This window comes from Scomber japonicus, chromosome 1 (assembly GCF_027409825.1).
Source record: "Scomber japonicus isolate fScoJap1 chromosome 1, fScoJap1.pri, whole genome shotgun sequence".
NCBI lineage: Eukaryota > Metazoa > Chordata > Actinopteri > Scombriformes > Scombridae > Scomber > Scomber japonicus.
In genome coordinates, this window is record NC_070578.1 from 330,289 (window position 1) to 357,199 (window position 26,911).

The following is a 26,911-nucleotide window of genomic DNA, read 5'->3' on the forward strand; positions in this document are numbered from 1 at the left end:
TTCTGAGTAATGATTTTGCCTCTCACCATAAACCATAAACTACTTTATGAACTTTATCATATTCTGTAAGAACCGTCTTTTGTATCTGTACATCTTATGTATCTGTTTGTTCATGCACACATGCTGTGTCAAAAATGTGTTTTTAAAGAGTTAGGTAATATCACTGAACGATATCCTTGTGTGTGTGTGTGTGTGTGTGTGTGTGTGTGTGTGTGTGTGTGTGTGTGTGTGTGTGTGTGTGTGTGTGTGTGTGTGTGACAATGCTAATATTTTGACTGATGTATTTTTTCTGTCATGTCATAAATGAGATATCTACCGGAGAATACAAACAATAAGTCTTCATCTTTCCCTGCAATCTTTTGGTTGTCTCTTTCTTGCTCTCCCTGTGCAGGTATTAAAGGTATAAAATATATTTATCAGGCAACTCCATTTGGGTTCTTGAACACATACCTTATAAATCAGTTGCAAAGAGTGACACAAAAGCTGTGTTTTATTTTCTTTATTAAGAATTTCTATTTAAATAAAAAACGTAATTTAAGAAATATGTTTCTCATGTGTGGTAATAAACAAGTACTCAAACATGTTATAGGTTAAAATTGACTCTATCCATGCAGTAATGACTTTGTTACTGGCAAGGTAAATATTACCTCATCTACGACAGGAAACACAGTTCCCTCCAACATTTGAAAGTGAAGGTACATTCTCCCATCAGAGAGAACAGTCACATTAGATAACATCAGGTTACAACTTTTAATATAGAAACAAAACTACTCAATCTTTTTTTTTTTTTTTCTCAACCTTCCCACAATATTCTTAGTACCTGGCTATACACTGGCACACAACTAGTATGTGGAACATGGAAGTGAGTTGACATGATAGACAACATCCTCAGACACATTTTCTGGAATCTTTTTTCTGTGTAGTAAATACATTAGACTCATTGAGTTCTGCTTGGGGGCTTTTCTGCAATTACTTAGAATTCATTAATAGTGAATTTACCAACTGAATACTGTCGCTTTTTAATTATTTAACTGTTGTACCAAATCACATGCTTATCTCTGGGGAACATCTGAATACATTCTTAGGAAACTACAAACCTGTAAAATAAAGCATGTTTTATTACTGAAACTACAGAAGCTGCTGAGTGAATCTTCACCTACAGTATATAAAATGTGAACAAACAAGAACTTTTTGAAGGGGTCTGTGGCATGGTTAACATAACAAATATATGAGCCTAACTTTAATCTCAACACCATGAACATGACTGAAGATAAAGAAGCCAGTGTATGTGGGTTGTAGACAGTTGTGATGGGAAGTGCTGAGAGCTGGAGTTTCAGTTCTTCTCACAGTGTTTCAGTCAATTTAATAGTCACTGTTTTTACCTCCGAGTACTCAGCCAGAGCATACTCTCCACTGAGGGGACAGACAGCACATATGAAGCAAGTTAGGACATACACAGTAAACAGGAATAACTGATGAATATGAAATATTAGGAAACAGTGATGGTTCTTACAGTTCCCGTCCATTGCCTGACATCTTATACCCTCCAAAGGGAGTCTGAGCATGGAGGGCGTTATAACAGTTTACCCTTGACACGGAAAGAGAGAGAAAGAGAGAGAGAGAGAGAGAGAGAGAGAGAGAGAGAGAGAGAGAGAGAGAGAGAGAGAGAGAGAGAGAGAGAGAGAGAGAGAGAGAGAGAGAGAGAGAGAGAGAAAGAAAACAATGGTTTGTCAGCCCTTTCATATGTTAAGAAAAAAATACATCAAAAGATTTACAAAATGTAAACCAAATCAATGTACCAGCAGTGAAATGAAAGGTTGGTTGAATGCTTTATGCTGTAAATAAATAGTTTTGGTTTCAATCATTTATTTTTGGTTTTCAGTGCAGAGTGTTAAGTTACTCTTTCAGTATGGTACTGTATATGTATATAGTATATGTCAGGATGTGTTTAATCTAGCTCAACATAAAGAGTAAGACATAAAATAGACCTATGCACTTCTAAAACTCACTAGTCAATATGTTGTATCTTACATCACATATAGATTAGGATAGGTTTTTATAATCCTCAAGCATTTGTACAGTGGAAGCTTGATTAAGTTTGGTCAGTTTGTTGAGCAGTATCCAGCCAATGAGGATATTGAACTGAGCACAGTCTCAAAGCACAAACATTAAATAAACTATAGTAATAAAATAGATGTGTTATAAACAGTCTATTGTGTAAAACCAGAACTGATTGTAAAAATCAATCCAATATCACACACAGGAAGCAGCAGATCCAACAACATATGAAACATTTTAAAAATGAAATCAAATGCAGATTTCCATCAAAAAACTTCTCTGATATTCATATTATGTGCTGCTCATTGTTGTTTAAATACACTTCATTACAAACATCAGTAAGTGAACACATGACTTTTCAAATGTACTTCAGTACCTCCTAGAAAGTGAACATGTCACTATGTATATAGGCTGATGTTCAGCACTGATTCTGTCAGTTCAGTAGTGTATGTTCTGTCTGCTAGTCCAAGCTGTCACATTCAGTTCAGTATAAATGTAGCCTATACAGGCACTATGTGTAATTAACAGCTCAGCACACTATTATTTATAAGGTAAAATGAGAGGACTTTTATTAGTCTGCTGGTACTGAGGGCCTTCCTGATCTTATTTAATGTACATGCTGATGGGTATGTGCACCTGTTGTAAATCTTATGCAACTACCATGCAGGAGATGCAGCAGCCCCAAAAAAACATTTCATTCACTCATTAATATAATAATAATCCAACAATCCTGTTGAAATAATATGGAAATGTGGATTTGAATCAATCATGTACAGAGATATGAATGCTGGTCATGTCTCTCTGGTGTTGTTGCTGTGAAGGAGGACTCACCACACAGTGCCAGTCTCCAGAGCTGCAGACACAGACAGAGCTCGGTCCATACTTGTAGTGAAGACTGCTGACACCAGGCCATACTGAGAATCGTTTGCTCTTTTTATGGCCTCCTGCTGGCTCCTGAAGCTGAATATACACTGCACTGGACCAAAGATCTAAGAGGGGAAGATATCCAGCAAAGATCAGTCACATAAACAGAGAAGTGAGTCACTCTACAAACGATCAATGTATGAATGAATGGATAAAATATAGTAAATACAATCTGCACAGTTACATCCAATATAACATATAACATATAATAGACATTAATAATGCATTTGGATTCTACTGGTATGATGGCTATAGCTAATGGATTTGAAGTTCATCAGGAGAAATGGAAGCTGATGGTTAGCACGAATAAAATATATTAAATCATATAAAATATAGTTTATAATATAATATATGGGGAACTTTGTGTTGCAGATTAAATGTAATGTTTATGACTGTTGTTTGTTTTTTGTTTTCTTTAATCTTGTGACAACATTAATTGTTTGGAACCTGTTGTTGAGTTTAAATGATGAATGAAGTTTATACAATCCTAACCATATATCGCACATTGAGCTCCATGAAATGCAGAACATTTCCGTTTGAATATCTGGGAGAGTTGTGTATTTAATGATACAGGGGTTACTGGAATGCTGAAGCCATAAAAACATGGTGTCTCTGTCAAAGCCTTCATGAGAGGCCAGAAGAAATAAAATAAATATAAATATATCTGTGTGACTATACATGTTTAAGACACATCAGGCACAATTTAAGTACAAATCAGGTGTTCAAATACAAAAATAATGTCAAATGCAAAAAAAGGGGCCAGTGACCTACATACAGGTATAATAACTAGTCTAGACTCTAGACTACATGCCATGAGTTCATGGAGTTGTGGAAACCATAATAGTGCTTTTTATACATTTTTGGGATTTATAGTAATTCAAATTACAGTAAAATTGCACTGCAGGGTGAAGATTTTGAGTTGTCAGTTAGTATAATTTTGGGACTTATGTTACTAATTTTGACTTATAATGTGCTTCTCTCTCCTATCCTTCCTCTGTACCAGTCGAGGCAGATGTTCTCCCACTCTGAGTCTGGTTCTGTCTGAGGTTTCACGTTAAAAGGAGTTTTTTCTTGCCACTGTCACCAAGTGCTGCTCATGTGGGAATGTTAAAATGAAACCTGAAGAATACACCTGCTCTATGTGTAAAGTGCCTTGAGATGACTTTGTTGTGACTTGGCGCTATATAAATAAAGATTGATTGATTATAATACTGGATCTTGTCATTAGAGAAAAGACCCTGCCTGTCTGACTACCTCGCTGAACAATTTGTGATGTAATTAAAACACAGTTCCACAAGGTGTCAGGCTTTAGTCAAACAACAACACTACTCCCATTCCTGTATGTGTGCGGTTCCCCATTTTTGAAGTGAAACATGCTTTAACCTCTTCTTTAGCAATACGCATGTAGTCTTCGACTCCAGTGAAGATGGTGGGTTGAATGAAGAGGCTCTTCTCGTCCACAGCTGCTCCTCCACACTCCAGCCTGGCTCCCTCCTTCTTCCCACTCTCTATCAGATCCATGATTTTATCAAACTGCTGTTTGTCAATCTGGAGCCACCACAAAGCAGACAAACAGACAAGGGAAGGAGAAAGTTTAATGATACAATCTCTTTTGGGAGAGTCAGATGATGTAGTAAGATTAAAACCAGTTAGCCTAGCTTAGCTCAAATGTGTACCTGTTTAACAAATGAGATACAACTGTGTGTGGTAAGTGTATTTTCGAACTTTGGACAGAGCCGGTTTCCAGTCTTTATAGATAGAGACTAACTTTGCACACATTGTGATAGTCATCTTCTTGAAATAAAGTATAATGAGTGACCAAAAGTATTAGAACAGAATAAAGTTGACACTTCTATTGTAGATATTTAAATGTTTGACTTCAGCACTATTCATGAACTTGCATTCTATGATGTGGACCGCACCTGTGGCCCGTGAGATGTCTGAGGGTCCAGCGGGTCTCCTATGACAATCTTCTTGGCGTTTTCTATACTGCAGCGCACAAACTCTTCATAAATGCTTTCCTCCACAAAGACACGAGATGCAGCTGTGCAGCATTGACCCTGGTTATAAAAAGCACCTTTCTGTGTTTCCTGTACAGCCAGCTGCACTGTTGACACACACACACACACACACACACACACACACACACACACACACACACACACACACACACACACACACACACACACAGAGAGAGAGAGAGAGAGATTTGAGCTGACACCAAAAAAGTTTCAATACATTTTAAAAAAATTCTTTGGGTTTTTCATTTTCTGTTTCATTTTTTTTTTACATTTCTGATGGCAGAATTATTTTTGCTGGCCTACACATAGTCAAGTTTACTGGAAAATTACTTAAAAGTACTGCAAGCAGCCTATGAAACAAACAAACATAATTACATTTTTACTTGTGGAATGTAAACTCCTATATGTAGTGTGACAATACACCTGGATTTCCATCTCATTTTTACATTTTACTTCATTCATGATGTCTGACATAGTGTTCATGTTAGCTGTTCTTTGTTTGAGAGGGGGTTGCTTTGCTTTAACTTATCAGTAGAGTGAAATGCTGTATCTGTCCTAACCTATCCTGAGAACCTAGAAACAGTACTAATAGACATTACCAGTCTGTTAGCATTTGTCAGGTCAATCAAAGCTGACAACAACCGGTACAGCTATGTCCTTCAGATCATCTTTGAACATTTTGCTACTGCAATAGTTCCATATGAACATATTTCATATTGACAATAGGTTGCTGTTAGGTTGCTTTTTTCTATGTCTACAAAACACAGTAAATTACACATATACACATATATACTGCATATAGGCATAACATTTGACCAAAGATTATGAAGTACATTGTTGTTTGCTAGGTGCTGATTAAAGGATCTGAGATAGGAGTTTTCATTAGACAGTATATCAGTGAAACCGCATTTTATGATGAGTAGTGGCAATATTGTACTAGTCAGTTTACTCTCCACTGCACTGTCAGCAGCACAGAAACTAAAGCTGTAGGCAAGGTTTTCTGCAGTCCCCTGGCATTTCACCTCTGAACTAAAGTATAGTAATAGGGCGGGTCTGAAAATCACTCACACATTACGTAACGTGGCGGTTATTAGCATAAACCCGCCCCTGCTGCTGTAGAGGTATAAAAACATTCAGCACACACTACTACTACTACTACAGTCTACAGTTAGCCAGTTAGCCGCCGAGCTAGCAGCTGAGCTAGCAGCAGAAAGCTCTCAGACATAGCGTCCATGTTTCTGGTAGAGGTGGTGACTTTGATTGACAGGTGACACTTGGTAGGGGGCGGGGTTTCAGCGAACTTTGCGGGCACTGCCACAGCGTTTGGTAGCAGAGAAAGAGGCTGATTTTTACACAACTTTGAAGCCTAATTTCATATATTTGGTGATTTTTTTTTTAATCATTCAAATTTGGCAGGGTGGTTAACAACACACTTTTCTGTGGTATGTCAAACTCAGAACACATATTTATTCTTACTTTACACGGACTTTAATTGTTTTGAAACACAAAAAGCCCAAAAAGTGAGCTGTACAGGTGAAAGATGACACATGACAGGTGTATTTCTGGGTAATAAATTATTTAGTGAAACTTTCTCTATCTGATATTGTGACAGCACTTCATGCTGAATCAATCAAAAAACTTAATTTTGATGTTACACTTCATTATTGATAAAAAAGGGAGACAAAGAGCACAGCAGAGTACTTACAATCACAGTCTGCAAAAACAATGCAGGGGTTCTTCCCTCCAAGTTCCAGAGTCACTCTCTTAAGATTGCTTTTGGCTGCCGCTTCTTTAATCAGTTGGCCAACCTACATGTATGATGGTACATAGCAATTAGGAGTCATACCTCAAAGCATCATGGGTAACACTAGCCTACAGAAGCTTTTGATCGACATTACTTAATCCTGCCTCAAATACGAGGAAATGAACGCCAGGCTAGGCTAACACTGCACTAACATTTAAATGTGAGTGTAAGGGCTGGTGCCTGAATTTGATGATGTATGAAAAACAGCTTTGTTCAATCAAAAAATTAAACTTGAGTAAATAATAATCATTTTCAGAAAAGAATAGGTTTGCACTGTATTTATACAACATGGTTTATCTGCAGTAAATCATGAACAATAAATGACATGGTAGCAAATTAGATTTGTGCTAAAAAATAAACACCTCACAGATGAATTAAACTACTTTTACCATGATGTTGGAATAGTTTGCAAGCAATAGGGCTTTTCCACTGCAGAAACCTTGACAGGGTTAGGATTAATATGAACACCACTTATACCCATATTAGGATGAGGATGGACATTTCCTGTATTATGTATTAATATTAAAACAATTCTGATTAATTATTAGTTATAGCACATGCAAACATGATTTGCCCATTTGAAATGAATACTGTAGTTTCATCACTTAGCCCCAGACAAATATTTGGGCAGACATATGGCTCACTAAAAACAGAATTTGAATAATTCAGGCACAGGCACAAACGTGCCAGGGGTCCAATGGTGTCCTTACTGGCTGATTGATTCAGTTCCAGTTCAATAACAAGATAAATATATATACAATACAGTATTTTGTTTTTCCAGTTTTCATATGAATTAAACAAATGGAAATCCACACACTTTTCATATTCAAAGTATGAAATAAAAATTAAACCAAAACATGAAGACAGACAGACAGACAGACAGACAGATTTGATCTCAAACATATATTTTTCAAAATGAATATGCATACCTCTGTAGAACCAGTGAAGGCCACTTTATCAATGTCCATGTGGCTGGCGATGGCTGCTCCTGCTGTGGGACCAAACCCTGGAACAATGTTTATGACTCCAGGAGGGAACCCTGCCTGACAAGTCAACACAGAGAGCATGGTTATAATTTAATATACCAGGGGACAGCAAAAGACCCCACACTTGACCCTATAACAGCATGGGACCAAATATCAGCCAAATTTGGATACAGTAATTCTTTTCCCCATTTTCCTAGTTCAGGGTCGGGCTGAGTAGTTGTGACTTTACACATCTTTCTGTATCATTATGACATGACATGCTACTTGGGGTCACAGGTCTTGTTCATGGTTATGTTTTTATTGTACCATATTGGTAATATTCACAACCTACCATAATAGCCATCACTGAGTACACCAAGGTCACATCCACTATATTATGTTTAGGGAATTTGGATTTTTTCAGGATATTAATATTCCTCAACTGAAACTTACATATAATTTGGGCCAATTTTTTTTACACTCAGTATATTTAAATAGTACCAAGGCCAAGAAAAGAGATATACATTTCCCCACCTATATGTTATGCAGTGGAGAAGGCTAAGAATCAACATTTCAACAGATGATAATTAGACAAATAAAGAGCTATGTGACCCTGCTCCTAAGAGTTTAGCATAACCAGTGTTCCCAGTAAGTAGTGTGATTGTGCAGTTCTTGACCAAGTTTCCTCTCAGAAGTAACACAATTAGCATAGCTTATCTGTATGAATGTATGAATCAGTATGGACACTTCTGTGTTACAATCAGGTCATTTTGGTATTTATGGTTACATGTATGTGTGTAAATGTATACATACATACAAAGATACAATGAACTAGGGTGCCCACTCCAACAAGGTTAATTGATCCACACAGTGACATTGTATCATTGAGGTGACAGGCAAATGAGCAATGGAGTGGTCAGTAGCCTACCACAACATGGTAAAAGCAGAGCAGTCATCACATAACAAGCAGGATTTTCTATAGGAATACAGGCACATACTATGTTCAAAAATAGCACTGCCAGTAGTTTAAAGTCAAAATGGCTTGGATCAATCCCACTGATATCAGACCTCTTTGATGAGTGATCCAAGGTGGAGGGCCGTGAGGGGGGTCTGCTCTGCTGGCTTGACTACCACAGTGTTTCCACAGCTCAGGGCTGGTGCTATCTTCCACACGAACATCAAGAGAGGAAAGTTCCACTAGCACAAACAGAAGAACACATTAGCTGACTAATATTTCATGTAACTTATATAACAGTTATATTATGATATGACAGATTCAAACAAAAGCATTTAAGACCACAATTCAAGATGTACGGAAGGAATGAAAGACTCATGAACTCCTTTTTTTAAGGCTGATTTTTATTAAAACAATACAATATCTGGTTGGATAGGTCACTGCTGGGCTCCCATTCCTCCAGTGGTGGAGCCAAACAATGTTCATTCATAGGTGACGCCTGGCTGTGACCCCAGTGTTGTGGTGCAGGGCATTAGGCCATATACTTTGGATCATCACAGTGACTGCTAAATGACCACCATGCTTACAAGTACATCATTAGCGCTAACACTGTATGTAATGGATGTCTTTGTAATATGACATGATATATGACTGTGTTATAAACAGTCAACAGTTTGAAGATGTTTACTTATGGTCAGATTTTAAATAGAAAATATTTTTTATCTCTGAATAATCTTATGGGAGGACTAAATAGTTTGAAAGGAATTCCAGAACACACTAAACTATACTACATTGGCATTGTGTATGTGCCATAACTAGTCAAAACCAGTCACAGTTAATGTAACTCTTATCACATGGATGTTTGTCTGGAGAAAATATACAAAATAATAAAAGGAGCTATAAAACATCAGGACTAATGATTCAAAGTAAACAAAAAGAGGTAATTGATTTTCCAGTTGCTCCTTTCTAAATTAGACAGTAATAGATGTGCGTACTGCATGTTTACTGTTTAGGTATTATTATTTTTTACAATACCTTGGAAGCCCTCAGTACCATTAAAGGAGCCTGGGACTGCAAGTCAGGAGAAAGGTTTCCTGTTTTCCTTTGACAATGACTCATGCTGTATGTGTGCCAGCAGTACTTTCAGTAATTACACAACATCCTTCAGTATAAATTTCACTTTTATGATATAATCTCGTATGTCAAACAACAGCCGTTTTGTTCCTTTGCTGCCAAAGCAACATTAGACGTTATAGGCTTATGCTCAAAGATAAAAAGTGAATGGCTGTATTCTGTGAAGATGTTGAAGTTATAATCTCGGGGTTTGTTTGGATCTACAACAAAGTGCAACACAATACGGTGAAACACCAAAAACTGCCCCACCCTAAATCTGATGAAGTTATTATCAAAAGGAAAAAATACATATATTCCATTTTTTGAAAGTGGATCCAGGCAACACAGGATTGGAGCTGTGTGTTCTTGCACGAGTAGCCCCGAGGGGATTAAGGGAGAGGAGTCCTTGTTTAGGGAGAGTAAAGATTAAGATTAGGTTTCTGGTACATTTACCAGGATTTCCTTTCATTCTCACATCCAGAAAGTGCAGTTACTTTACTACCACTACACATTCATTATCATCACCTTTCTGGAAAGCCTAGTCTTCAGTGGTTCCAATTAAACCTGAATAATGCTCCCATAAAGTCAGAGATGTGAGTAGTGCAAATGATAGAACCATTCCATAAAAACCTGTAAAATGCTGAAGTTTAAGGGTCCTACTTTACATCCTTAGTTTAATGGTTTAAAGGAACACTGTGAACATTTGGGGAAATATACTTGCAGAGTTAGATGTGAACTAGCACTGTACTACAACTTTAATAATGCTTTATGTTCGGCCATACTTTTCATATACTTCTCAATAATTATCACTGAAAATAATAATAATCCCAATAAATGATTTAGCACTAGTCCAACTACTTAATCCTAAACCTCCCCATGACCATGATGATGCCGCTACTCAAAAATATAAAGAATTTTCCAGATTCTTCACAGTGTGAGCAGGTATTCTCTTGCATCACATTAAATCTCACTGCCATAAACCCAGGCCTCAGAACATAACACTAATAGCTTCTGACACATTGTATCCAACAACTAAGAAAAATGGTGACTCAATTTGTCCACCTGCCAGCTTGACCCCCTCCCAACCTTTCTTTTTAAGAAGGTTTTTAAATGGATTAATCCATGGATGTATTAAACAATGAATAATGAACCCAAATATACTGGTCCATTCATTTGTGAGAGAGCTGCACACCCAGAGCATACTCCAAAGACCTTTCTTTAGCTTAATGGTTAAAATGTTGATCATTTAATGAATACTTCTGAATGTGAGTCATGACTAGGATATTTACCCAATATATTCTGTGTAGCTGTTTGTCTTTAAATGATTGTCTATGGCAAAAGGTTTTATGGTGTCCCTGGGCATCATGTGACCAAGACTGTGCAAAAATTGCCACATGACTCAGCTCTGTTCCTGGTAGCCTGGACACAGAAGTCACTCTACCACCATACTTACAACATACTGTACATTATGCAAACACATGACAATTATTATCCATATGTAGTCATACAGTAAGCCTGACTTCAAGTTATAAATCAGATGTTATATGCTATTCAGATTTTAAGAAATGCTTATTAAGAGCAGATTGTATTACTGCAGAATGAACCTGGAGTACCTTTCACTGGTATTTACACAACAAAATAATACTTACCATAACCTTAACCTATCAATAAGTCAAGGTAATATGAACAGTATAGAAATAAGAATTTGTTTTGTACATTATTGTTCATAAATTCAAACTAGATCTCCTCTGGACTTACTGGAATGATGGCTCCACATATGCCAACAGGTTCATGTTTGGTGAAACACATGAAGCTTTCATCTGTAAAAAACAGAAGGTTCAACACATTAAGTATAGATGAAGGTTTAATTAAGGCACAGTTAATATATTTTTTTCACTTCATCACTGGTTGTTTTTGTTATTGCTTTACCATTATGCTAAAAATGGAATTATGATCAAAATTCAAGGTAAACTCAGGTCAAGTAGTTTTTTTGCAGAAACAAGTTTTCAGTTAGTGTTAAAACAGTATATACTAAGACGTCTGTGGACTTATAGCCAAGAACTGATTTACTATTATATAAATCACATTTAGAATGATCTGATCTATTCATATCAAATATCAAATGTCTGACAAAAAGATCTTCACTCATTGTCTATGCTAACACTCCTCATTCCAAACTGACACACCTTGAAACTAATGCACGTCAGCCTCTTCAAAGAACCATTAACATACCCTACTTATACTGCTATAGATATAGCTAAGAAACACTTTTTCAGAGTTTGAATGAGTGAAATTGAATGCAAAGTTGGAGTGCTGGTTCTAATAAAACATTTAAATGAATGAATGGATACATTCATTTTGGAAAATTGAGAGGAATGATTCAAATTGACCAACATGTGAGACTATTGACCACAGTGATCTTAATAAGCTGATATGTGTTCATCAGCACTGAACAGTAGTGGAAAGTAACTTAAAGTACATTTACTTAAGTACCATACTTACAGGACCATTGTGTACGATTTAGTGGTATCTAGCAGTGAAGTTATGCTTATGCCACTTATACTCCATTAAAATATTGTACTTTTTACTGCACTACATTTAATGTAAGGTGTAGTTAGTTATTTTTCAGGAAGCACATAAAGAGCACATAAAAGCTGTTAAATATTAGACTAATGGTTCCCAATGTTTTGGCTTGCAGCCCCCTAAAAATAGCTGTTTAATTTGGGTTGTTTATCATGTAATGTCTATTGTGGCCCACTCATTCTAATAGGAGCTATGCATTAATGCTGTGGGGGATGTGATGTCATCTGGCAATATGCTGCACTGACCAATCACATACATGCAAGCACACATTCCAAGTGTATTACTTTGACATTTGAACACACAGTTACCACCATGATGCTCACAATATCACCAGCACGAAGGAACTTGTCATCCAGTGCAGCAGTGTAGCTCAGCATGTTCACATGTGTTTTCAGGTTTTGTGTTAGAAATTGAATACCTTACCTTTGTACATTAAAATAAAAAGTAACCATAACAATTTTAAAAAGGTCATACCTAAAAAACGGTGTATAAATCGCAGTCTATTTTGGGGTGTCTGATGCTGGGAAAGGTTTATTTGAATGCACCAGTAGCTACACATATTTACCTTTATTTGAAACATAATTAAAACACAGTGTGTTGGGTTAATGGTTAATGATTTGCTTAACTGAACTGGACCGGTACATTAATTCAGGCCAGGTTCGGGTTAGGCTTATCAATTAAACCTTTTAAAAGAACACAGTAACTTTACATATAGAATAAATAATAAACAGTTTGTCTGCAATTTTATTGATGATAATGTTGGTAATTGTTGTGGCAATGTTTATTTTAGGGATTACAATGAAAAATAATCTAGACTTCATTGTATCATCCTTGACATGTTCTGGAGTGTTTTAATCATTCTTAATAATATTAAATAATCTAAACTACTGTGAATTAAAGTCTGGCTCTTATTTCTGCAGACTGTATACACACCATGACGGGTGTGACCTGGGAAGGTTAGCTAGGCATATAAATGAATGTTTTCATTTTCTGCAATATAGAAAATGAAAGCAGTCAAGCACCCACTTGTTACAGTAACAGTGACTCAGCTGCCTTCAATAATAATAAAAATAATAAGAAGAAGATAATAACATGTCAATTTTTGGAAAGAAGAATGAATATAGTGAAAGTGTTATTTAACAATGCAGGTACTTGGTTTTATTTGCCATTTCTCTCAATGTGCCTGCTGACTGAGTTGTTGTCAATAAGAGACAGTGCTGACCAGAAATATAATTTTATACTTTACTTCATTTGTAGACTTGTTTTGAACTTAAGAGGGCAAAACCTGTCCAGCATCCTTAGTTACCATCGCATTATGTCTGAGGTTTATAGCAGGCATGAGGTGGTGGAGACATGCAAGGTACATTCAAATTTTAAAAAATGAAGGTTTTGGCTATTACTGAGGTTCCCATTACACAACAGAGTCTCTACCACTAAAACATGTTTAGAATTCTAGTTTACATTTCAAAGTGAGTATCCTGCAACAGTTTTCATATCAAACTACAGCTCAGTTATGTCTCATCTTGGTGACTGGTAGTGAGGCTGCTCTGGTATAAACCTAGGGATTACTGACTGAGTGGCTCATGGCTTGTCGAGGCATTGAGCCGACACTAATTGTTAATCCTCATAGACTGTTGCACCTCACTGATTACTATCTCAGCCTCTTCCTCTTCCTTTTGTCCTGCCGTGCCTTTCGTCTCTCTTCATTCTATTGGGATCTAATCGGAAGGAAAAGGCAGGCATGTTTTGTCTAAATTCTTTCCTGCAAAGACATAAGAGACACAAAGTAGGATCTGACAAGAGTGGGGGAGTATTAAGAGGCAAGATGAAATACCACCCAGGGCTATATACAATCCTGATCCTGGCCAAGTCACTGGCTGACTCTATTGTAACATGTTTACTAATGGAGCACTGCTTATGTGAACCCCTGAGGAGACGTTATTTTATGGAGCTCAGAAGGTGTGCAAAATTGTTTATTTTTAAGTACAAATTATTATTTAATTCTCTCAAATTTATGATTGAATGAATAACTGAATACAATAATCAAGCAATTATATGTACCAGAATACCAAAACTCCTCCCCACCTGTGTGAACGGAATGGACAAAACAGCTTTTTAACTTCACTTCCTATTCTTACATCAACTTGGAAGTAATTTGAGAACACAAAGTAATTCATTTGTTTAAATAATAAATAAAATAATACCAAAACATTCCAAACAGAAGGTGTGACTCACCTATAGACAGACTCTTGCCATGGATTTTATCAGTCCAGCCAGCATAATAACGAAGCGTTTTGATACTGCCCTCCAGGTCAATGAAGACAGACTGCAGGAAGGGCTTCCCTGTGTCCAGAGTCTCCAGGGTCTAATAGAACAGGAAAACCAGTACTGCTCAATATCATTTTCTTTTTTGCAATTTTAGCTATAATGTGCGTGAAGTATTAATTAGGCAAAATGATTGTCACAGGAAATGTAAATGATGCTGAAGTAGTATCATAACTGATTAAAATGTAGAGTAAGACTTAAGTAAATATCTATAATCACAGGCTGTTCAAGAGACAGAACCCCCTCTATCCTGAAACACTGTGCAAATCAGCTGTCTCTGGTATTCAAAGAAATGTTTAACTCCTCACTAGAGATATGCCACGTACCAGCCAGCTTTAAGACCTCCACCATCATCTTTGTCCCCAAAAAACCAAGGTCCACAAGGTCTCAATTACCCCTGACCCCTGTGATAATGATGTCTTTTAAGCGCCTTGTGCTGTCCCATTTCAAATCCATCACAGACCCACTCCCTCAACTCCTGTAGGCCACAGGGCAAATAGGAATCTCCCAGCTGAATGTACTGACACCACATTAAGATGGACTGCAGACTTCCTGTCTGACAGGAAGCAGCATGTAAAGCTGGAGAAGCACGTCTGCAACTCCCTGACCATCAGCACCCTCAAGACTGTGTCCTTTCTCCTCTTCTGTTCTTCCTGTACACCCACAGCTACACCTTCAGTCATCAGTCTGTTCACAGATGACAGCTCCTTCTTTTGGCTATCTCTGACAAAGATAAGACCGCCTAACGAAGTTCAACTTGCCAAAGTCAATGATGGTTCACTTCAACACTACCAACACTGAGTCCATCCTCATGCCCTCCATCACCATCTGGTGTACTGCTGCAACTATATAGACAAAATCAGACTGTAGCATATTACCCGCTATACTGAGAAGGGGATAGCCTGCGACCTGCTGTCCAGCCAGGGCCTGCTTACCTCCAGGTTGATGCAAGCAGGTAAGATCATGGACAACCTATCCTACTGGACTCCCCCCCAGCAAGAGGCTAGGCTAAGTCAAGACCTCTGTTTCTTTCTGTCTGCAGCTGGCCTCATTAACAAGGCCCGGAACCTCCACTGAAATAGACCCAATCCCCCCCTGCCCCCCTCCTTCATGGACATATCACATTATTATTATTATTCACATCACATAACACAACACACCAAAATCTCTTATTTGCACATCAGTGATCTTTAATCCTACATGGTGCGTTACATTAGCACAATTCATATTACTATTGTTATAAATACTGCCTACTGAATATACTGTATACTGTATACAAATAGTAAATGGACTGTACTTATACAGCACCTTTCTAGTCTTTACGACCACTCAAAGCGCTTTAAATTACAACACATTCACCCATTCACACATATTCATACACTGATGGCAGGGGCTACCACACAGGGTGCCATCCTGCTCATCAGGGGGAATTTAACCATTCATTCTCATTGCCCAAGTGTCTTGCCCAAGGACACATCGTCATGTGGACTGGAGGAGCCGGGAATCAAGCCGCCAATCTTCCAATTGGAGGACGACCACTCTACCTCCTGAGCCACAGCCGCCCATTCAAAATGTAATCTGTAGCTGCTCCTTTCACTGGAATATATTCTAGATTTCATATACATTTCTTCTCTTCTCTTCTCTGCTAAGGCTTAGAGATGCTGACCGACGAGCCGACACTACAGCCTATAGGCTAGCAAGGAGATCTTAAACATGGCATTAAGGAAGCAAAAAACAGCTACAGACTCAGGATTGAGGAAAATTTCACCAATAACGATTCCAGACGTATGTGGCAGGGCATACGGGTCATAACACTACAGACTACAAAAAGAAGGACAATCATACTGAAAGCAGCAACCCCTCATTAGCAGAGGACCTTAACAGGTTCTTTGCCTGCTTTGATGCAGATAACAACACCAGGGTAACGGACAGGCTGCCATCAGATCATCAGACAATCATTCTGGACTCAAATGAGGTCAGGTAGGCACTGTGCAACATCAACACGAGGAAGGCAGCTGGACCAGACAGCGATCCGGGGCGGGTACTTCCGGCATGTGCAGATCAGTTGGCAGAGGTCTTCACTAACATCTTCCAAACCACACTGTTGTCCCAACTTGTCTCAAAGCAACAACCATCATGCCTATTCCCAAGCAAAAAAGCATTAGTTGTTTAAATGACTGTTGCCCAATTGCACTCACCCCGGTCATAGCCAAATGCTTTGAGAGATTAATTCTGGCCCAGATTAAACGTTCCATCCCTGCAACACTAGACCAACACCGGTTTGCCTACGGAGCAAACAGATCAACAGAAGATGCAATCTGTGTTGCCCTCCACACTACACTGGAGCACCTGGAATGTCCTGACACATATGTCAGGATGCTCTTCTTGGACTTTAGTTCAGCCTTTAATACTGTCATTCCTAACACCCTAGTGTCTAAACTATGGATTGGGCCTGAACACAACCATCTGCAACTGGATCCTGGACTTCCTGACCTACTACACTCTCATCCTGAACACTGGTATTCCTCGGAGGTGTGTCCTGAGCCCTATCCTGTATGCCCTCTTCACCCATGACTGTCTGCCTGTCCATGCAACAAACACCATCATAAAGTTCGCAGATGACATGACAGACATGGGCCTGATCTCCAACAACGATGAGTCAGCATACAAGGATGAGGTGCAAAACCTGACAGTCTGGTGTTGCACTAATAATCTCATCCTGAACAATAAGAAGACAAAGGAGATTGTAGTGGATTTCAGGAAAGAGAGAAGAACAAATCACAAGCCAGTGTTAAATAATGGTGAAGCAGTGGAGAGTGTCTCCAGTTTTAAATTTCTGGGGGTAACCATTACTGAGACATAAATCTACCATCATTATCAAAGCACAACAGCATCTCTTCCTCCTGCGGAAGCTGAGGAGAGCCGGTATGCCACCGAACCTGCTTGTTAACTTCTACCGGTGCACTGTGGAGAGTATCATCACATACTGCATCACAGCATGGTTTACCAGCGGCACCAAGAATGACCAGAGGGCTCTGCAAAGACTCATCAAGACTGCACAATACATCACTGGGACCCAGCTTCCTGCAATTGGGGACATTTACCAAGCCCGCTGTCAGGGCAGGGCCTTAAATATCATCTGTGACCCAACACATCCTGGCCACCACCACTTCCAACTACTAACCCTAACCCTAACCCTAACCCTAACCCTCTGGCAGGCAATACAGGACAGTTCAGTCACACACTAAAAGACTGAAAAACAGCTTCTTCCCCCAAGCTGTTAAACTAATGAACACGGCCTGATCCCCTTATCCCACTCACCCACACACACTCACTGATTGTGGCCTACTGTTACAATGAGAATTGCTACTGTTTGCACCTTTTTATATTGCATATTGTACTTCATTGCTCTTATAGATTGTTAATATTGTATTTATGTCTAAAGCTGTTTTTAATTGTGTTAATTATGGCTCAGGTAGTACTCTCTAAATTTCATTATTTCATTATAATGACAATAAAGCTACTAAACTAAACTAAAAACTATTTTAAATGATATTTTAATACTATTTTGGACCTCTTTATTTTGTGTATATTGTTGTAAGCACTTTTGACTGCATATATTTGACAGCCAAATTCCTATGTATGAAATCTGATTACCTGTTTGGCAATAAAGCTTATTCTGATTCTGTAATGCCTGGTACCTTCCAGAGCTCTTTATGCATCTAGCTCCTCTATATTGTTTATTCCACATATAATACTAATAATTAATATAGGGAGTGAGTGTAGGAGACAGAAATAGCTGATGAGGTCATTTCTGTGTAGAGCCAAGAATGGTACAGTGGGATGTCAGCCACAGTGGTCCACTGCAATGTACATTTTATTAACAAATAATTGACAATTAGCCATGTATGTAAAACTGAATCTAAGATTGAATATATCAAGCCATAATAACGACCTTTTGTGAATGTGTCAAACATGATTTACACTGTATTGGATACCCTACTCCTCTACAACATCCATTCCATATTTCCTAGAATTACTTGACGTGAGACTCTACAGCTCTAGCACACACTGAAACTGCACCACTTCACTGTACCTTTAAATGGCCTGAATCTGGTCCTTAGTTCTCCAAACATAGCTGGGAGTTTAGTGTAATTAGCCATACCCTGCACATTACCACACCATTGCATGTTTGCAATTAGCAGTCACATGCAATCTTGCATTATTACTTCATTCACATCTGTAAGGGTTCATTTACAGATCTAAGTCCTAACACAAACTGGCAGCTAAACAGGGTGAAAAGGCACAGCAATGGGGATTTCAAAACACTATCTGACAGAGAGGGGAAGTAACATTCACCAATCATCAAAGAGAGAGAGAGACTGGGGTGGTGTCACAGTGGCATGTATTGCATTAATAAGGGCCAATCCCTGATATAAATAAGTCAATATTATGACAGCATATAGGCATTTTTAGGCGCAGGAGTATCCCAAAGTTTTATAACTGAGATATCTTGTTATGAATAACATCTAAATCACAACCAACACAACAAAAATAAACTGTAGTAAGTTGAAACATATTGTAAGTTACTTGTGTATTGCAGGGACTTGCCATTAAGAGAATGTCTTACTGCTCAGTGTTTGTCCAGATCAAACATAGCGAAGAAAGAAGTCAGCAGTAACTAAGTGCATTTACTGAAGTACTACAAGCACTTAAACACAGTTATACACACTGTATTTCTACTTCACTTCAATTATCTGACGGCTGCAGTTACTTTCCAGGTTAAGAATGAAATAAAATCTATGATAACCATATGAAATACAGTATGATACAGTAGAAGGTGTCTTTATATCAAATGTTAAATGCAAGATATTTGATAGCAATGACACTGACAGGCAATAATGTTCATTTTTCTGTCTTTGGAAATCACTGATCAGGGCAATTTTCTCTGTAGTCAGTCTGGTATTTTATTTCAAATGGTCAGAAAATTAAGTTTCGGAATGTTAACCCTTAATTTAAAGTGAAACTAATGAGTCCATAACCTTCATACAATGTTTTTAATTAGCTAATTTGCCTTCTAGATAATTTCACTGAGCCACAGGATGATAGCGGCAGCAGCATTTCCTTTTAAATCACCATTTAAAATAATGTAATTCTTGAATTCTGTTTATTTTCAACGACCGCCTTAATTTGTATTTGAATAAAATGTAAGTAGAATTGAACAGTAATGTTATAGGCTATCCAAACATTTCAGGAAAGTCCTTTATCATGTCATTCCACGTCGGTATAGTTATGCAGTGCTTGTCAGTGGATAACAACATTACATTTTGAATAGAGTATGTAATTCTACAAGAGAATCATAATGAAGAGCTATAACCTAATGTGGGTAGCAATTAGAAAACATGGGAAATGAGCCCACCGCCAGCAACAGCCGGTCCCTCTCCATCAAGTCAGCCAGTTTGTGCAACATCCTCCCCCGGTTGGATGCATCCATTCTCCGCCACATAGAGCCTCTCTGCCTGGCCACCTTGGCTGCCTCTACTGCCTTGTCCACATCTTCCTGCACAGACAAACATTAGAATAAAGTGGGGCAATGCCAGGACACAGACCAAGGTCCTGTGCATGACAAAGTGTTTCATAAATTCTACCAGAGAACTGTGTTCATCTGTAAAAAGTACAACACATGCCCATAGAATCAGTTTCAGTTCATTATTATAGTCATAGTAGTGATAAGTATTACCAATAGTATTTTGAATATTAACTTTATTTATCCAAAGCATGGGAGGAGTGAGAGCTCTATTGTCAAAGATCATTTGTGGAGATAAACAACACTTTGTAGATAACATTTGGACTGGATTTTGTAAAAAGATCTTATTCTTATGCCTGTTGTATTAGATAGACATTTTTGTATTTACAAAGACCTTAAATCAACAGTTTGTTTAGTTTGACTTTAAATGCTTATTTCATGCAGAATACAAAACTTCAAATAAAGCTTCTTACTTTGTCTGCCTCGTCCACATCACAGATTTTGACACCTGTGGCTGGATTGAAAGTTGGAAATGTCCTTCCTTTGCTGGATGTGTGCCATTCATTGTTGATAAAAATCTGTGGAAAGTGGAAAGTGTTTGCTGACACAGGTATTAAAATGTCTTACATGTTTGACAATAGACACATAATAGCTTTGGTGTAACTTTAACTGGCACCTGACTTACTCTATCACCAAAGTTAAAAAATTCAGTGAGAGAGAAACGCTTTGACTGTCATGGCAAATACAAACCCTTCCAATAGCAGTTAAAAGTAATCTTTATGTAGCCACTCTTACCTTGGTGTGTCTGATCTCCTGTACTTTGACAGGCTGGGGAAAAAGCATAGCTGGGATCCCTGCAGCCACTCCATTCTCTGTTGTTCCGTTTTTTGCCATTCTCAGTCAGCAGTACAGTCCACAACCAGTCTGTCGGCTCCGTCTACTAAACACTGTCAACCCATCCACTGGCTTTTTATAAGAATGTTCCTCCCTCCTCACCCAGCAGTTGAGGAGAGCCCAACTCCGCCCCTATCAAAATATGAAGGGCCCTTATCTGAGGGGAATCTTGCTCTTGCAGCACCTTGGAAACATCCTGAAACATGTATTGTATTTACTGATACTATGTTAGTGTGGAACATATCATGAGGCATAGCTAGGTTTACCTAGCATGATACAGTAACTAGCCATAACCTTTATCATTATGATAAGAATTAAATGCATTTTAATTTTTACCATCCAGACTGGTGGGTTGACATGGTGAGTATGCATTCTTGAGCTGCTGTGTGAGTATGCATATATGTGTGAGGCATCTCATATAACAAAGAGAGAGTATAATTTCACACCTGAGTTACTTGGCTGTGTCTTTCAATCCAAGCAATGAAAGTAATGAAAGTGAATTCATTCTCCTGCCAAATATTTACATTGCAACATAGCAGCTTTGATCTGCTTCTGTCAGCCTATTTGGACTGACCACATCAACTGTGCAAAGGTGTTATGAGTTGTGATGTTCCTGGTAAAGTTGGTTTTTGCACCTGGGCCTGGTGAAGTTGAATGGAATTGAACACATGCAAACAAATGCTTTTGTTCTTGGGAACAAAGCTGCTTGCTTGCTCCAGACTTGCACTCATACACAGTCTGCTATTGTTTCCCCTTCATCGCTTCTTGTCATTCTTCATGTCAAAGTTTAATTAGGACAACGAGCTTTCGCAGGCTCATTTCTCAGTTCAGCAACTTTCTAACACTTCATAATGAGGGAGAGACCCAGAGTGAGAGGGAGGATAAGATGTGCCTGTGTATGTGTGTGTGTGTGTGTGTGTGTGTGTGTGTGTGTGTGTGTGAGTGTGTGTGTGTGTGGAGGGGGTGATGAAACAGGAAAGAAAAGGCCTTGGCAGGGTAAGTCAGGGGAAACAATATGAAATGCAAAGCATGGGCTCAAACCCATGCAAATAAGCAGGAACCTGCACTGGTAGAGGGGATGGGTTGATTTTTCAAACAGTTTGAGGGATTAACAGCAAATGAATAAACACAGTCACCATTAATATGCTTTAGATGGGCCAGTTAGATAAGGTCATAAAATAGGAAGTAATTGTATTTATGAAAGTATATGACAGTGACAGTTACAGTGATTTGTTTTATCTGAGTATTTCCATGTAAAGGATATGGCTGGTGATATTCTATATTGTTTTATTATCAACGAATCAGAAGAAAAGACCCAAACCATCTATGTGTTAGTGTAGCATTTGGTGTGGACTATTTTCACTGGTGGATTAATCCACATTTGGTGCTCTACTGAGTATTTCTGGCAGCAGGATGGTGTGTAATAGCTATGTTGGTCTACAGCACAAAATATATTTGTTTAATCATAACAGCTCTAAAATGGTAAGATATCTATGTCTTTTGGCCTATTCTTTTGTGTACTGACCTGTGTCCAGATTGTGTGATTGTCAAGTTTCTGTCTGCAAAAACAAACAAAAATGATAACATTTCTTTTATTCTCTGTGGATATTCTCCAGGAAAAAAACACATTTTAGTGCTGCAGAGACGATCCAGAATCCAGAATCTAGAATGTGAAGCTTTGTGACTGACTAGAGGACGTGCCTCAAGTATTTTCCTTACTGTCACTGTGTTAAAGTTTTCTTTTAATGTCTTTAACATTACTCAACACTCAACACAAATGTGAAAGTGTCCTTGATAATGCAACAATACAGTAGGTTAATGTTATGGCCACAAAAAGTGCTGTTCCTGACACCAGATCAGTTTCCCTGCGATTAATGTAGACTTTTAACAGTATGTTACCATAGAAACTCACAAAGACATACAGAACACTAAATCACTTAAACAGATGTCTGAGAGTATTTCTGTATTTTAACAATATTGCCTAGAACGTAATTGCTAACCATTTCATATTTACATAGTTTTTTTGTAAAGATGACTTTGTAACTTGTATTTACCGTGTTATGCTTTGCAGCTTTGTAGTATTCTTACACTTTTTCAGTGCAAACTTATAAGTGATTGAAATATCTGCAATATTATTTGGTATCTCTTACTGCATTATAGTGGGAAAGTAGGATTTATAGTGGGATTAGGATATTATCATGCAAAAACAATACAAATGAAAGCTCCAAGCAGCGTTGGGACATTCCTATCAGGCGTAGTGGCCGTTTTAGTGTTTCTAGGTGGCGCTAGAGAGTTCGACGTTGTTTGTTTTTCCATTTTATTGAATTTTTCGCCAGACCTGATGTGCGTTCCAAATTTGGTGAGTGTTGGAGCAGGTTTAGCCTTTCGGCTCCGTCCCTAAATACATTTTATAATTCATGAATTCAAATACCTCTGTGTGAGGTATTTGAATGTATTTTCCCTCACTGGCAATTGTATGATCTTTGAGGAAATTACCAGTGTTTATGATTAAAACAACAAATGAAAAATGGTTGAAATTCAATCAGCATATGTAATAATGCTCTGATAAACTTGATCATCTTCTGTTACAAATTAAATTAGAATTAAGAGTTTTGTGTTTTTGTGTTTTTCACACTTAATTTGCAAAAAGATGTTTAAAAAGCAACCATAACATAACTTAATTAGGTCGGATGCTTTCCCACTAATCAGTTTTCAGTCATTTAAAGGAACCGTCTGTTATACTGTACTAGAGTGTGTCCAAATCTACAAGGTAGACAAAACAGTGTTTATTGGTGGAAATGCCTGCTGATCAGAGTATGAAAGGGGTTTGTGTCTGTTGTATGATATTGTAGTGTAAATCCAATCATACTGTTCATACCATTTCATAGCAATCATCTCATCACATGGTCAATCCTGTACATAGTAGTAAACTGGAAATCAGTCTATGTCCTCTCCGTGTTATTATGAATTTCTTCTGTAAAAAGTACGAGTAAAGATTCAATCCTCCAGCTAAGAGCTGAGTTAGGGAAGTTTTCTTAACTTAGAGTTAACATTCAGTTTTCTCAGTTTACTAAAATGTGACCCCAAAATAAAAGTCATTATCACCTCTGTTCATTATTCATCATTTTATTGTATTTGACTGAAACACATGAGTTTTAGCTTCTTTAGCAGCTGCTTTAAATGTTTGAGGACGTCCTTTGTGGTATTGTTATCTAACCCTTGGACTGTGTTATATTGAAATCCAGTACATTCCACCCCTACATTTTGCCTACCTCATTTAAATATATGGAGAAGCAAAGCTGTGACAGTTTGTGCACCACTCTGCAAATGCTATATTACACAATGTTACACATTGTGCTTGTGTACACATACAGTATGAATTTGAAGATTCATATCCACCGGTACATGTTTTATCATGTTGTATTTATTTATTAATAGTCAATTTCCTTTATATAGCACCAAATCACAGAGCATGTCTAAACCATTCTGTTTAATTTACAGACTCAATGGGATAGCCTACGGTGGCCAGGAAGTGCAAAACAACATTACAAAGTGTGAAACACTTTTACAAAGACAGAAATTTGCATCTCGGAAAACATTTTTACATGATACAACAAAATGACTTTTACCAAGGACAAAACATCCAGGAAGTCCGTGTGAACAAAGGAGACCTCACAGTGTTGTGGTTAGACCTAGCCAATGCATATGGCTCCATCCCCCACAAACTGGTCCAATCCACCATGACCAAACACCATGTGCCATACCATGTTGTAGATCTGATCCTGGATTATTACAATCAGTTCAGGATGAGAATCTCAGCAGGAGGAGTAACATCAGAATGGCACCAGCTGGAGGTTGGGATAATCACAGGCTGCACCATCTCGGTAACCTTGTTTGCCCTTGCAATGAACATGATTGTCAAGTCAGCTGAGCCAGAGTGCTGGGGCCCCCGGACACAATCAGGGATCCGTCAGCCACCAATCAGGGTCTTTATGGATGACCTGACAGTCACCACAGAGTCCATGCCAGGATGCAGATGGATCCTTCAAGGGCTGGAGAAGCTTATCCGGTGGGCTTGGATGACCTTCAAACCAGCCAAGTCCAGGGCACTAGTGGTGAAGAAGGGCAAGGTCACTGACAGGTTCCAATTCAACATCAAAGGGACGCTAATACCAACCATCTCAGAGAAGCCAGTGAAGAGCTTGGGTAAGGTGTTCGACAGCAGCCTCAAGGACTCCACATCGGTGCAGTCAACCTGCCAGGAACTGGACAGCTGGCTAAGGTCAGTCGACAGATCTGGGCTCCCAGGCAAGTTCAAAGCGTGGATATATCAGCATGGTATTTTGTCAAGGATACTATGGCCGCTACTTGTCTATGAAGTCCCCATGTCCACTGTGGAGACCTTGGAGAGGAAGGTCAGCAGCTGTCTCACGAGATGGTTGGGGTTGCCGAGAAGTCTAAACAACATCGCCTTCTATGGGAACATATGGGAGCTCCGGTTGCCCCTGAAGTCTTTGGAGGAGGAGTTTGATTCAGGAGGAGGTGAGGGCGGCAGTGGAGGAAGGAAGATCAAGCAGAGCGGCTGGGTTGAGGCAACAGGGGGCTTGGACAAGGTGGGAGCAAGCCATGGATCGGAAAACGGACCTCTGGCAAGCTGAGCCACACCGCATCACCTTCCTGATTCGGGCAGTGTACGATGTCCTGCCTAGCCCAGCAAACCTCTTCACCTGGGTTAAGGTGGAGACCCCGAACTGCCCACTTTGCTCAGCAAAGGGAACGTTGGAGCACATTCTGAGCTCCTGCCCAGCAGCACTTGGCCAGGGCCGTTACACCTGGTGCCATAACCAGGTGCTGAAGCCGATTGCAGAAGCCATCAGCAAGGGGATCAGCAGCTGCAGCCGAGTGCGCAACACCACCAGCGCAATCACCTTTGTGAAGGCAGGGGAGCAACCCAGGGCAGGTCCTGGCAACAACCCAGGACTGGCAGCTCTCAGTGGACCTGGAGAAACAGCTGAGGTTCCCACAGAACATTGTCAGCACCACCCTTAGGCCAGACATCCTTCTGGTCTCCAACAGCACTAAGGAAGTCATCATTATGGAGCTGACAGTGCCATGGGAGGATTGCCTAGGGGAGGCTCACGAAAGGAAGAGGACCAAGTATGAACATCTGGTGATAAACTGTCGAGAGCTGGGCTGGAAGGCAAGGTGTATGCCCATCGAAGTAGGCTGCAGAGGATTTGTGGGCCACTCAGTCCACAGAGCCCTTGGTGTGCTGGGTATCACAGGAGGAGCGAGGAGCAGAGCTATCAAGAACATCACCGAAGCAGCTGAGAAAGCCTCGAGATGGCTCTGGATCCAGAGAGAAGGTTCATGGGGACAAGCAAATGCCACCTGAACACGGGCGCCTGGCAGAGGGTGTATGATGTTGAAAGACCCGAAACACCCGATGACCCCAGGTTACATCACTGAGGATGTGTTCAGGTGCATCAGAAGATGTATTAAATAACTACAATAATTCGCTTTCCGCCACAGTGAATCTAGCCAAGGGTTTGTTGGATATAACTGTTTTTGTGCAAATAAATATTTATTTAATTTTGATCTGTTTATTGTCTCTGATTTACTTATTCCAGGATGAAGTTTTTTACAAGTTTTTTTCTACAAGCAAAGACAGAGATCACAGTAGGTTTTATTGAACCCTGTCAAAGAAAACATACATTACCTAACAAAACTAATGCATTTCTC

General features: G+C 38.9%; 1 protein-coding gene and 1 pseudogene across 1 annotated transcript; one reads left to right on the forward strand and one right to left on the reverse strand.

Moving 5' to 3' along the window:
- Positions 1 to 1,343: 1,343 nt before the first annotated feature.
- aldh1a3 (aldehyde dehydrogenase 1 family, member A3) lies at positions 1,344 to 21,169 on the reverse strand. Its single transcript, XM_053324526.1, has 13 exons — positions 21,071 to 21,169; positions 20,749 to 20,853; positions 20,168 to 20,308; positions 14,659 to 14,788; positions 11,599 to 11,660; positions 8,841 to 8,969; positions 7,737 to 7,850; positions 6,709 to 6,811; positions 4,905 to 5,089; positions 4,366 to 4,530; positions 2,890 to 3,047; positions 1,514 to 1,588; positions 1,344 to 1,413 (listed from the first exon to the last, which is right to left on the reverse strand). The coding sequence occupies exons 1-13, from the start codon at positions 21,167 to 21,169 to the stop codon at positions 1,344 to 1,346; spliced, it is 1,536 nt and encodes a 511-aa protein (XP_053180501.1).
- A 3,605-nt stretch (positions 21,170 to 24,774) lies between these two features.
- On the forward strand, positions 24,775 to 26,564 carry LOC128360892 (uncharacterized; annotated as a pseudogene).
- Positions 26,565 to 26,911: the final 347 nt, after the last annotated feature.

Excerpts from the sequence above, each read along its gene's own strand:
- aldh1a3 (XM_053324526.1), bottom strand. The coding sequence starts at position 21,169 with ATGGCAAAAAACGGAACAACAGAGAATGGAGTGGCTGCAGGGATCCCA. Across the intron at positions 4,531-4,904 it reads AGACATCTCACGGGCCACAG|ATTGACAAACAGCAGTTTGA; the intron begins GTGCGGTCCACA and ends TGGTGGCTCCAG. Across the intron at positions 3,048-4,365 it reads TGCGTATTGCTAAAGAAGAG|ATCTTTGGTCCAGTGCAGTG; the intron begins GTTAAAGCATGT and ends TTCCCCTCTTAG.